General features: G+C 51.5%; 1 protein-coding gene across 2 annotated transcripts in view; it reads left to right on the top strand.

Moving 5' to 3' along the window:
- The window catches only part of FBH1 (F-box DNA helicase 1), a 37,511-nt gene extending 27,488 nt beyond the window's left edge, over positions 1-10,023 (top strand). Inside the window, exons 14-21 of one of the 2 annotated variants that reach the window (XM_068987122.1) lie at positions 1,402-1,501; positions 1,587-1,708; positions 2,137-2,212; positions 2,810-3,007; positions 3,481-3,606; positions 5,744-5,850; positions 8,985-9,116; positions 9,600-10,023. In XM_068987122.1, coding sequence (XP_068843223.1) covers positions 1,402-1,501; positions 1,587-1,708; positions 2,137-2,212; positions 2,810-3,007; positions 3,481-3,606; positions 5,744-5,850; positions 8,985-9,116; positions 9,600-9,770 — 1,032 coding nt within the window. In that variant the 3' untranslated portion in view covers positions 9,771-10,023. The remainder of the gene's footprint in view (positions 1-1,401; positions 1,502-1,586; positions 1,709-2,136; positions 2,213-2,809; positions 3,008-3,480; positions 3,607-5,743; positions 5,851-8,984; positions 9,117-9,599) is intronic. The other variant, XM_068987123.1, reaches the window with a different exon arrangement.
- The last annotated feature ends 1,268 nt before the right edge of the window (positions 10,024-11,291 follow it).

The following is an 11,291-nucleotide window of genomic DNA, read 5'->3' on the forward strand; positions in this document are numbered from 1 at the left end:
CAGTCCTGAATATTCATTGGAAAGACTGATGCTGAAGCTGAAACTCCAATACTTTGGCCACCTGATGCGAAGAACTGACACATTGGAAAAGACCCTGATGCAGAGAAAGATTGAAGATTGGAGGAGAAGGGGACGACAGAGGACGAGATGGTTAGAAGGCCTCAATGACTCAATGGACATGAGTTTGAGCAAACTCCAGGAGATGATGAAGGACAGGGAAGCCTGGTGTATGCATCCCATGGGGTTTCAAAGAGTCAGAAACGACTGATCAACTCTGAAGAGCACCACTTAGAATATTTCTGTAGCAGCAAAGTTCTACTTATTGAAAATCTCACTCTCTTTCGACTGTGTTCTTGCTGGCCACCCAAATATGTAGTACTTCTTTACCTCAAATTATAAATGGGTGGGAAAAGGGAGTAAACACCATGAGTTTGGGCAGAAGCACTGACTTTCCAGCTGCAGAGGTCAAGGAATTAGTGCGTTGGGCGCTGCTTCGAAGGGTAGGAAATTATTTTGCCACATGCAGTGGGCGGGGACGGGGAGGAGCCAGGAAATGCTCAGGACTTGGTGATCTTTCTCACGGCTTGTTAAGTAGAGCAGTGGTTTTACTTATTTATTTTTTCCCGAGAAACCTTGTGCTCAGTACAGTGAGAGTAGCTGTGGGTAATGCTGTGTGTTGTGATGTCCACTTTCATCTCATCTGTGCCTTCCTCGGTGGGGCAGTGGCTCTACATGGGTGTTGAAGGAGCCTCACAGGGCAGGGAAGTGCACCCGCCCCCCTTGATCTTCTGTGTATAATTCATGTAATTTATGTTCTTTCTTCAGATGTTGTTTGGAAAGAATGAGGGATTTGCTTAAAAGGAAAGTCTGCTGCTGGTCTCAGGGAACAAAGGGGCTGAGAGGGTCCTGAGAGTCCACACCCTACCTCTTTCTTCGTGGGTTGCTCTTCCTGTTTGCGGCGAGGCACAGGGCTTTATGAAAGTGTGTGGCAGAGGATTCATCTGGCTGAGAGAAGGGGCAGGAGAGGAGGGTTGGAGGCCAAGCAGGTGAGACACGAGGCGGGGGTTTCTGAGCTATGCTGAGAGCAGCGATAAGAGAGTGTAGAAAATGTGGTGAAAAGATTGTCAGAGTTTGGATTCAGGGGCAAGAGATAAAGACAAAAGGTCAGTCTCAGGTTTCAAGATGGGAAACCCTGTTTTGAAAGCTTAGAATAGTGATGTCTGCCACTGAGGCTCCTGTTGCATGTGAGTGGCTGTGCAGGAGGGAATTTCCAAGGACCCTCTCAAGGTTGGACGAGTCAGGAAAGCGCTGCAGGGTTCGCAGAGGCCAGGCCTCGGTGGTGACGGCAGTGCGCTCCTTCTTTAGTGGCTGCTAACACCATTTGTTCTGTTCTTCTCCCAGAGTTTCCGGTTTGGTGTGGAGATAGCCTACGTGGGAGCTACCATCTTGGATGTCTGCAAGCGAGTGAGAAAGAAGACATTGGTTGGAGGCACCCATCAGAGTAAGGCTGCAGTTCCTTGTGTTTGTTACACAGATGAGCTTCCCTCGTTGCCTGGATCTGCCGAGTTTGTGCTCTCTCCCTCAAGGTGGCATCCGGGGTGACTCGAAGGGGCAGGTGGCTCTTCTGTCCCGCACCAACGCCAACGTGTTTGACGAGGCCGTCCGGGTCACAGAGGGAGAGGTGCCTGCCCGGATTCACTTGATCGGGGTAGGAGTGTATGTCTGTCCTCCACTCTTACTCGGAAACCTCACCCACACACACAGCCAATGAAAGTGCCCCACACGCTCAGACTCATCCTGCACACAGCAGTTGGGGTGACTGTCCTGCATCTGCGCTGGGAGACATTCCCCCCCGGCTGTTCTGCTCCAGCGAGTCCTGTAAACTAAGGCCCAGCAAGGACCGCGGACCTTTTCCCCTGCTCTCTAAAAAAAAGTGCATGCCCTTCTTGCCTGTGTGCACACACAGAAGCTTGCCGCATTTATGCTCTGGGTGCAGTTTAATTAAGAGTCGGTTCCAAGAAGCCAGCTCATTTCAAAATCCCACCTGTACATCCTCTTTACTTTGTCTTGTTAACAACAGTAACAAAAACAAAAAGACGAAAAGAAGCCCAAAGTTTCACCAGCAAACTTTTTCAGGGGATTAAATCGTTTGGATTGGACAGAATCATTGATATTTGGACACTTCTCCAGCCAGAGGAAGAACGGAAGAAGCGTGAGTACTGCCTGGCCGTGTGGGGCACGCACAGGCACCCTGGTGTCGGGTGGGAGGTGCGCTGAGTTGCTTGATGTCTGCCCTGGAGGAGCCGATGTGCTGCTTCTGGCGGTGGCGCGGTGCCCGAGGCTGCCTGTTCTCGGAGGCGATGACAGCTCTTTCCAGGCCTTGCTCTCGGGAGTTTAGATGTCTCTCACACACTGGCCCCGCGGCCATCGTCTTCACTCTCTTTCTGTTCCATCTGCCTGAGGACCTTACACGTGGTGACTTATACCTGGGCCCTGTGCGATCGTTTCTAACACTTCCATAGCACGCTTGCTTTTTCATTACTGCGTTGTTTCAAATCCCCAACGAGCAGGGATCTCAAGGGCAGGGCTCTTGACCCCAAACTTGATGCACAGGTCACTGTGCTGACTCACCGCGCCGCCCAGGGCAGGCTCTGGTGCCATCAGGCCTGGACCCAGGTCTCCAGCTCTGAGACCATTCATTTGTCTCATGGTCCATTAAGAATGCGGAACTGCCACCACCGATATGGGTGCAACTGCGTCCCATATCGGTGATATGGGTCCCCCTGACCCGCACTCATGTTCCCTCTAGGAAACCTCGTCATTAAGGACAAGTTCATCAGGAGGTGGGCACGCAAAGAGGGCTTCAGCGGCTTCAAGCGGTACGTGACCGCGGCCGAGGACAAGGAGCTGGAAGCCAAGATCGCGGTCGTGGAGAAGTACAACATCCGCCTTCCAGAGCTGGTGGCGAGGATAGAGCGGTGCCACATAGAGGACTTGGACTTCGCAGGTGAGGACGTGGGGCGGGGGTGGCCTCTGGGCCTCTTGCCGGCGTGGACTTCACATGACCAGGGCGGCCACACCAGCTGAGGGGAGCCGGGCTGCCTTCCTCCCGCCCCCCTCTCTTTCTGCTCTACTTCCAGCTGGAAAAGGGGGCCCCTGAGCCCCAGCTCTGCCACTGTGGCAAGCCCCTGCCCTCCCCAGGGCCCCTGTCCCCTCGTGTGCAGGAAGTGGGTGGCAGGTGGTAGCCGTGAGCTCTGGACCGGACTCTGCTGTGTCCTCAGCCCCTGCAGTGGGTTTCTCATTCCCCTCATCTGTTTATTGTCTCCCTCCCTCCCTTTTTTTTTGTTTTCAAACTGAGGTTCCCTCTTCTGCAGAGCTGCACCCGGGTGAGAAAACGCAGTTAGGGCAGCATACACCTTCTCCCCTCCCCTCTCTCCCCCTGCCTGCCCTGGCTGACGGTTGGCTGTGTTTCTGCTGCAGAGTACATCTTGGGCACCGTGCACAAGGCCAAGGGCCTGGAGTTTGACACCGTGCATGTCCTGGACGATTTTGTGAAGGTGCCCTGTGCCAGGCACAACCTCGCGCAGCTGCCCCACTTCAGAGTCGGTGAGCAGACAGAGTCTTCCTTGTGGGGCTGCCTTGCTTTTTCTGGGATGGTGTGGCCTCTTGGAAGGATCCTCCTAGAACAGAAAGGTCCTCCTGGTCCTAAATGTATTATTTGACTGTGGTTTTTAGAAAAACTGAGCTTCCCGGGCCTACCTCTGTCAGGCTTCTCCAAGGGCAGGTGGGTTTATCGTGTCTTGATTTTTCCCCATCAGACAGAAGCTCTAAATCATAGTTTACCCACCCATCAGGGTGTATTTTTCTGTAATTTTTTTTTTTAATTAAAGAGGCCTGAGAATCTTAAAAGGCGTCAGTGTACACTATCATTTGTCTTCTTTTGTATCAGTTTATACTTGAGGCTACCTGTTAAACTCTAAGCATCAGTGCTGTTGGTTTGGGGTTTAAGTCTTAGAATGAAACCATTTGAAGTCTTCCTATAAACAGACAAAATCTCTCTCTTAGTCATGGGTTAAAATTTGGGTCATAGCCTGCATGGGCGAGCCTGAAATAGAAATACTAAAAATTCCTTAACCTCTGACAAATATATTCCTAAAACAAGAGGAAGACATAGTGTTGAGCATACGTTGCTTTGGAGCAGGGAGACACAGTGGCCATAGTGATACCAGCTGCTCTGTCTTGAAGAAGTGAAGTTTATTTAATAATGCAATAGAGTGTGGCCTCATGCAGCCCTTACCAGAAGATTGTCACTGTGCCTTACGATTACTGCCGCACTGTTAGCAGTCCTGCTCTCTCATTGGTTGGTGCCACAGGGGCCCCTCCCACAGACAGCTGGCTGTCAGGGAGCGACTTTTAGCGGTCCGTTCAGCCAGCTGTCAGTGGAGTGGTGGTCATTAGGAGAGTGAGGTGAGAGGCGGAACCTGGCTTTCTCCCTGTGGCCCTTCAGCTCACCCATCCCTGGACCAGCACGTGAGCTGGGGGCCCAGGGAACAGGCTGGGGGCCTTGTCCTGCAGGGCTCCAGAGCCTTCACCAGGACTGCACCCTGGCTGGGCCCACGCCTTGAAGTGGTGACCCGGTCCCTGATCCCCACCTCTGAGACCTCACGGCAGCAGCCATCTGCATGTGTCACAGTCTGTGGGGCCTGCCCCCACCGTACTAGCAGCCTGCAGAGCCTGAGGGCTGTTAGGGCCTGGGTGCCCGGTTCCCTCAGTGATGACAGCCACACAGGGTCTGGAGGCCTGGCCCTGAGGGAGCCGCCAGCTGAGATCTGCCTCCCCTCAGCCAGGACCAGACCTCAAAGGGTGACGGTTGTGCCTGGGGACTGTGTCCTTTCTTATCAGAACAGAGCATAATATTCACTTGGTGGAGGTTTACAGGAGCATCGTTCTCTGACCGTGACCTGACCTCAGGAACACGGGCTCTGCCACCAAAATGTTGGCAACAGCTCACTCATCCCTCCCTCCCCTGCCCTAGAAAAGGGCTTTGCTGAGAGCTCTCGAGAAGTTTGGGCTGTTTTAGGGCACAAGCCATCCAACTCTTTGCAGGGCCCTGCATTAAACTCTTCTCTGCTCCAGAGTTCAGTGTTGTGGTGTTTGGCCTCATCCTGTGCCCACCCTTCTAGGGGGGATGGCACAGCTCCTCATGTGTTCCCAGGCCCCCACCTGTTGTGGAGGGCTCCTGTGTGCAGGCACTGACAGGGCGGAGATCGCGCGAGCCCATCCAGACTGGCTGAGGGAGAGGGACGGTGTTTGGAGGGAAGAGCATAGCCCCCGAGGCAGGAGGCGCAGGCGCCCCGGGACCCTTGTGTGGCTGTGGCTGAGGCCTGTCTGTCCAGGGACTTCACCTCCATCAGCCTGATTTCTGCCAGCCTCCTGGTTGCCATGACGAAGCTCCAGTCACGTCACTGCTGACCATGCACCAGGTGCTGGGTGACCAGTGAACAAGCCCCCAGGACTTGCCAGAGGCAGCACAAACAAGCACTCAAGGTCCTGTGTCCCTTATCTTGTAAGGTTTTGTTTGTTTCTGGAGTTGGTGTTTGTAGGAAAGCTTCATTTATGAAGCCAGCAGATCTTTAGGGGTTTTTGCGGGGTAGGTGGGGAGTAGTAAACGTTTCGATGAAAACATAAATTTTTGTAAGCAGGCTTGTGTGTTGATATATTTTTTCCCCTTTTCTTTCTTTAGAGTCATTTTCTGAGGATGAGTGGAATTTACTGTATGTAGCAGTAACTCGTGCCAAAAAGCGGCTCATCATGACCAGATCTCTGGAGAACATTTTGACTTTGGCTGGGGTAAGCACAGACCGTTGTTTGCTGACTCCTGATTTATAGATAAGCCTGGCTTTTCTTAGCCTAAACCAGTACCTCAGAGAGTGAAATAAGAGAGTAAATTTTATGTACAAATAATCTCTACCTGTTGTGTGAGTTTCGTTTCTGCATGAACTTTGATCTTACGTATTCGTAGAACCTGCGTTACGGTAGTGGTTAGATCTGTAACAGAAGCAAATTATCACATTGGCAATTGATAACAGATGGCTTGTAGAGTAGTGATACCATTTCACAACATGGGTTACGTGAGGAAATCTGAGACATTTTAATGTTGAGACAATGATATATTGCAGTCCTATGTCTGCGTATGTTTGGAGTCCATGTCTCTGAAACACCGGGGACTTTTCTTTCATATCCACAGCCCCTGTTATTGTCTCAAAATTTATGGTGATTCCACATGGCCTCTACCACTCGATCCATAATCATACTTTTATGATTATCTCAGAAATGTCTTTTTACAGTTGATTTGTTCAGATCAGGACCCAGATAGACATTTGGTTATTAGGTCTGTTAAACTTCTTTATTTAGAGCAGCCCAGGACCCCTCCCTCATCCCTGACACTTCTGACTGTTTGTGGAAACTGCGTCAATTGTTCCCCAGAGCGTCCCCTCTTCTCTGTTTGCTCTGCGGTCGCCTGCCCTGGGTCGCCATCACGGGAAGTCACCTGAGGGGGGTGACTGGGCTGGGGTCTAACTGTTCTGGCAGGAACGCTCCACGGTGCGGGGGCAGCAGGCTTCGCTCTGTGCTGTGTCCCGTCAGGAGGCAGCGGTTTCAGATTCTCTCCCTCTTAGTGATGCTCAGACTGTTCACCTCTTTAGCAGACAGAGCTAGGAAGTCCATATTTTTGACACTGATCATTTCACCCCAGTTTTTAATTTAAGCTTCTTGTTAAATGCAACACAGATACATAAAATAGACACACAGGTGCAACGAGCAGGAGGTGGGCTGCCCTCTGTCTGCACCGTTGGGAGCTGGTGGCCAATTGCACTTAGAACCCTCGTCATTTGTGGTTCTCCAGCTCAGTCTTTTAAGGATTTTTACTTCTTTACACATTACACAGTTTACTTTCTTTTACATTTGAATCTTTTCTCTTATACTGAAAATCTTGGTTCAGAACCGTATTTATTAATTGCTTATTTATATTATTCTGGGTGTAAAATTTTTCAAGTAGTACCAATATTACTGTTGACAGAATACTGTGTGGAATTAAAGATTTCCTAACAGCTCTGTCTCTCAATATTCCGCTGAAGATGTGTAGTCAGAGTACAGTGTTTTGAAGTACCATGCTTGAAATGAGTCTTTTCCCCTCTGTGTGACTTGATCACCAGTTTAAGTGCAGGTAGACGTAAATTTGTTTATCTGCAGCCCCTACAAGGATTGCTGTCCTTTTTCATTATCTTTTTTGAATGTATAAAACTTATGTTTCTGAAATCAGAACTTTGTAACGGTGTCCTTTGAGAAGTCTTGTTCCCTCCCTATCTCCTGTGGACTCTCTCTCCTTCCATCATGATAGCTAGATTTTAAAAATTAGTTTTTAATATTTTCTTTTGCAGATATTGACAAATATGTGTAGATGTATTTTTCTATTTTCCATGAAAGGTAGCGTTCTGTAATATTCTATACCTCACTTTTTATCAGTTTCTAAAGCTTTCTGTCCTCCTTTTTACAGCTAAGTAGCATTCACTGCATCCATCTGACATGATTTATATAGTTCTCACCCATGGATATTGGATTTTCTCCAGTCTTTCGCTTTTAATACTTTTGCCACCAGGCATGATCTTAGGCACAAGTCATTTTCTGTTTTAGCTAATGCATCTTGGGGATACAATTCTACAGTCAAAATTTCAGGGTAAAGGATAATGAATGTATCACTTTTCTAGGTATTACCATATTCATCATGGGAATTGTATGTCTTGGAGTCCCACAAGTTTTGTGTTAGAGTCTAGCAGACTTTTTAAAGCTAACTGGAAGCATGTCAGTTGCTCATGCACACATTTTATGGGGGGAGAGCTTTCTCCAAGGAGAAAAGAACAGACTCTGGAGAAGTACTTCCTTCTCACTAAGGCTGGTTAGGAGACATCTGTTGGTCCAGGGGCTAGCATAGCCCATTTGTATAACCAGATGATTCTTAGTCTGAAGGACCTTGCATGAGGGAAGGACTTCTGCTTTTTCTCTGTTGTGGCTTATGACTCCATCTGGGAGCATCCTGTTTCAGACGTGGTGAAGTCCACCCTGGTCAGCAGTTAGTTGTTCGTACACACTGGCAGGAACATGAGCATTTGTAGATTTTCTGTTCTTTCCTGTAGCAGGTAGGCAGACCCTGAAAGACAGAAAAACCACATAAATCAGAACCGTAGACCTGGATTTTTTTGGGGAAAAAAATTGGATAAATAGCTAGTTGTAATTCAGAAAAACCCATGAAATCATCCTTGCTTTGTTGGCAAGCATTGGAGGTCTTTCTGGTACGCCAGCCCTGGTTGCCCTCCTCTGCGGCGGCGGCAGACCAGACCCTGGTGCCTGTTCTCGGGGCGTCTCCCATCTGGGAGGGCTCTGGCATTTGACATGGTGTCCACTGTGTGCAGACGACATGCGCCTGGCACACGCTATTGTGCATCTTCCTCCAGCAGCCAGCTGATCTGGGTGCTGGGTCCGTGCCTTTTGCAGGTAGAGCAGCAGAGGCTCAGAGCTCGCGCATGGGAACAGCCAGGGGCTTGGGGAAGTGGGCATGCGCAGGTGTTTGAAGCTCACTGGGCTGTGAAGAGAACATACAGATCATGTTTAATGTCGCAGAGGCAGGTCAGCCTCAGATAAAATCCAGAAGTAGTCCTAAAATATTATAGCCAATAGTGTCACATGTTTGTCCATTAAACCTTTTTTTTAAACCAGTCATTTTAGTAAGAATGCAGCTGGACTGGGTCCCGCTGTGCATGTTCTTTCGGAGTTGGTGTTACGCACAGGGAAAAGCCAGAGAAACAAGGGAAGCTGCTGTGGTCCGTGCTTCTCTTATCTTGGGACTCATATGATGGCCTAGAGTGTTGGACGTCCAGGTGGAAAATTGCAGGGGCACTGCGGTGACACCCTTGCTCTCTCCTTCCCAGGAATACTTCTTGCAGGCGGAGCTGACGAGTAACGTGCTGAAGACAGGCGTGGTGCGCTGCTGCGTGGGCCAGTGCAGCAACGCCATCCCTGTGGACGCCGTGCTCACCATGCGCAAGCTGCCCATCACCTACGTATGTGTCTTGGCCGCTGCCTCTGCCCTTCTCAGCGTTTAGCTCAGTCATCCAAGCTTTATCGCCAGGCAGCTGTGAGCCTGTCTGGGCCGTGGGTGAGGGAGGTGAAGGGGAAGCTTGTCTGATCCTTCCATGAGGAGGTCTGGAGGTGCGCTGTGGACCTCAGCGTCACAGACACTGGACCCCGTGGGGCCAAGCCAGGTGGCAGTCTGGGAGGCAGGCTGGTGCAGATGCTCAGGTGAGGACTGTTTCCTGGGGGCCTGGCTAGCTTCTTCCTGGCTTTTTCATCTCGTGCCTTAATACGCCCTGGGAACTTGATAAAGTAGAGTCCACGCTGGATGCTTTGCTGGAGGAGGTGTGACCTCAGGGCCACACGGCAGGTCTGAAAGCATCAGAGTCTGATGGAGGGGGTCACACTTATTGGTGGAAAATGCTTGTCCTCCAACTGTCCCCCTCCCCTCCTTTCCTTATCCCCCCCTGCAGAGCAACAGGAAGGAGAACAAGGGTGGGTACCTGTGCCACTCGTGTGTGGAGCAGCGCATCGGGCCGCTGGCCTTCCTGACCGCCTCCCCTGAGCAGGTGCGCGCCATGGACCGCACGGTGGAGAACGTCGTGCTGCCCCGGCATGAGGCCCTGCTCTTCCTCGTCTTCTGAGCGCTGGGATGCCTGGGGGACTCCTGCCCCTGCAGACGGCGGTGTGGGGGGCTCCCTCCCTGAGGCCAGACTCGCTCACAGAGCATTTTCCAAGGATGATGACGGCAGCCAGAGTTGGACCTGCTTTGTCTTCACCCCTGGAGGTAGCCAGACCCTGCCGCCCCTCCTCCACATCAGTGGGCCAGGAGCGCGGGGGATGGCCTTTTGATAAAGAAAAAAAAAAAACATTTTATGTATTTTAACTTTTATTACAAGGTCTCAATTAAACAGGCATTGTAGCACTGGCATTCCACTGTGTGAGGCCCCTGCCTTCACCCCCGCTGTTTCTGGACTTTCCGTTTCTCCACTTACTGTTGTCAAAGCTCTGTGACTCTTCATATCACACACTGAACAAAGTAGGAGGCTTTATGTCCAGGGACAGTTGACACATCAGAAACGAGATGTTTCATGCTCTGGGGAGTCGGGCACATGTGAGACCCAGGGTGCGCCCTTTCGTCATGGGGCTCACAGCCTGAACAGGGAGGCACTTGACACACAAGTGCACAGTGACCATAGCTAGATGTCTCACGTCCCTGCAGGTGAAGCAGAAGACCAGAGCATGAGGGTGGGGCGCGGCCGGCCAGCCACCACGCGGGACACAGGCAGTTGGTTCCTGGTTGGGTGCTGGGGGGTATCAGTAACACAGCTGTTCTCACAGAGGCGTGGCTTGGCCGGTGTTTGCACGTTTTCGCCATGCAGCACATCAGGGATGCAGACGGCAGGTGGGGCACTGCCGGAGCTCCCTGGCTCTGGTGTCTGAGCCCAGGCTGCTGAGTGGGGAGCAGGCTTCCTGCCTTGAGCAGCTCCGCTCATCTCTCCCACATCGGGCCTCTAGTGGAGCTTAGTGAGCGAGCAGGCCGGTGAGGAAAGCAAGGGTGCTGGCGGACGGGGTGGCTGTGTGGAGAGGGTGAGGGCTGCGTTAACATCTGCACGGGGAGGAGGATTCACGCGGTGGGCCCTGAGCACAGCTGGGGCGGACTTCCTCACCCCGCTGCCGTGCTCCTGGCCCAGCCTCACTTGGTGCTCCTGGATCACTCGGAACAAAGCAGCGAGTGGGAGGGAGTGGTTTGGATTTGCAGTGTTCAGAGTCTTTCAGTAGAAGGATTTGGGGAGGGGATGGCTAGAGAGGGCCCCACAAACACATTTTCTGAAAGTCTGGTTTTGCTCACTGGAGAGGAAGGCGCTTGCGAAGAAGTATATCCTAGGCTTCCACTGAGCACCTGTTGGGCAGGCATTCCATGTCTGGAATCACAGGCAGTCCTGACTCGGAGAGGGCAGTCAGGACTGTGATGCTGTGGCGGGGGTGGGTTAGAGGAGGGCGTCCAGAGCTGGAGCCGCACTGCTGCTCTGGGGCCCAGGAGGCGTCCATCAGAGTGGAGGGTGGGGGACCACCAGAGTGGTTGGTGCTCGAGCTGTGTTTAATATCAGCATGAATGGCTAGCTACCTACTAAAGAAGGAGAGAACCTTCTGGAAAGAAGGAG

This window comes from Capricornis sumatraensis, chromosome 15, assembly GCF_032405125.1.
Source record: "Capricornis sumatraensis isolate serow.1 chromosome 15, serow.2, whole genome shotgun sequence".
Taxonomy (NCBI): domain Eukaryota; kingdom Metazoa; phylum Chordata; class Mammalia; order Artiodactyla; family Bovidae; genus Capricornis; species Capricornis sumatraensis.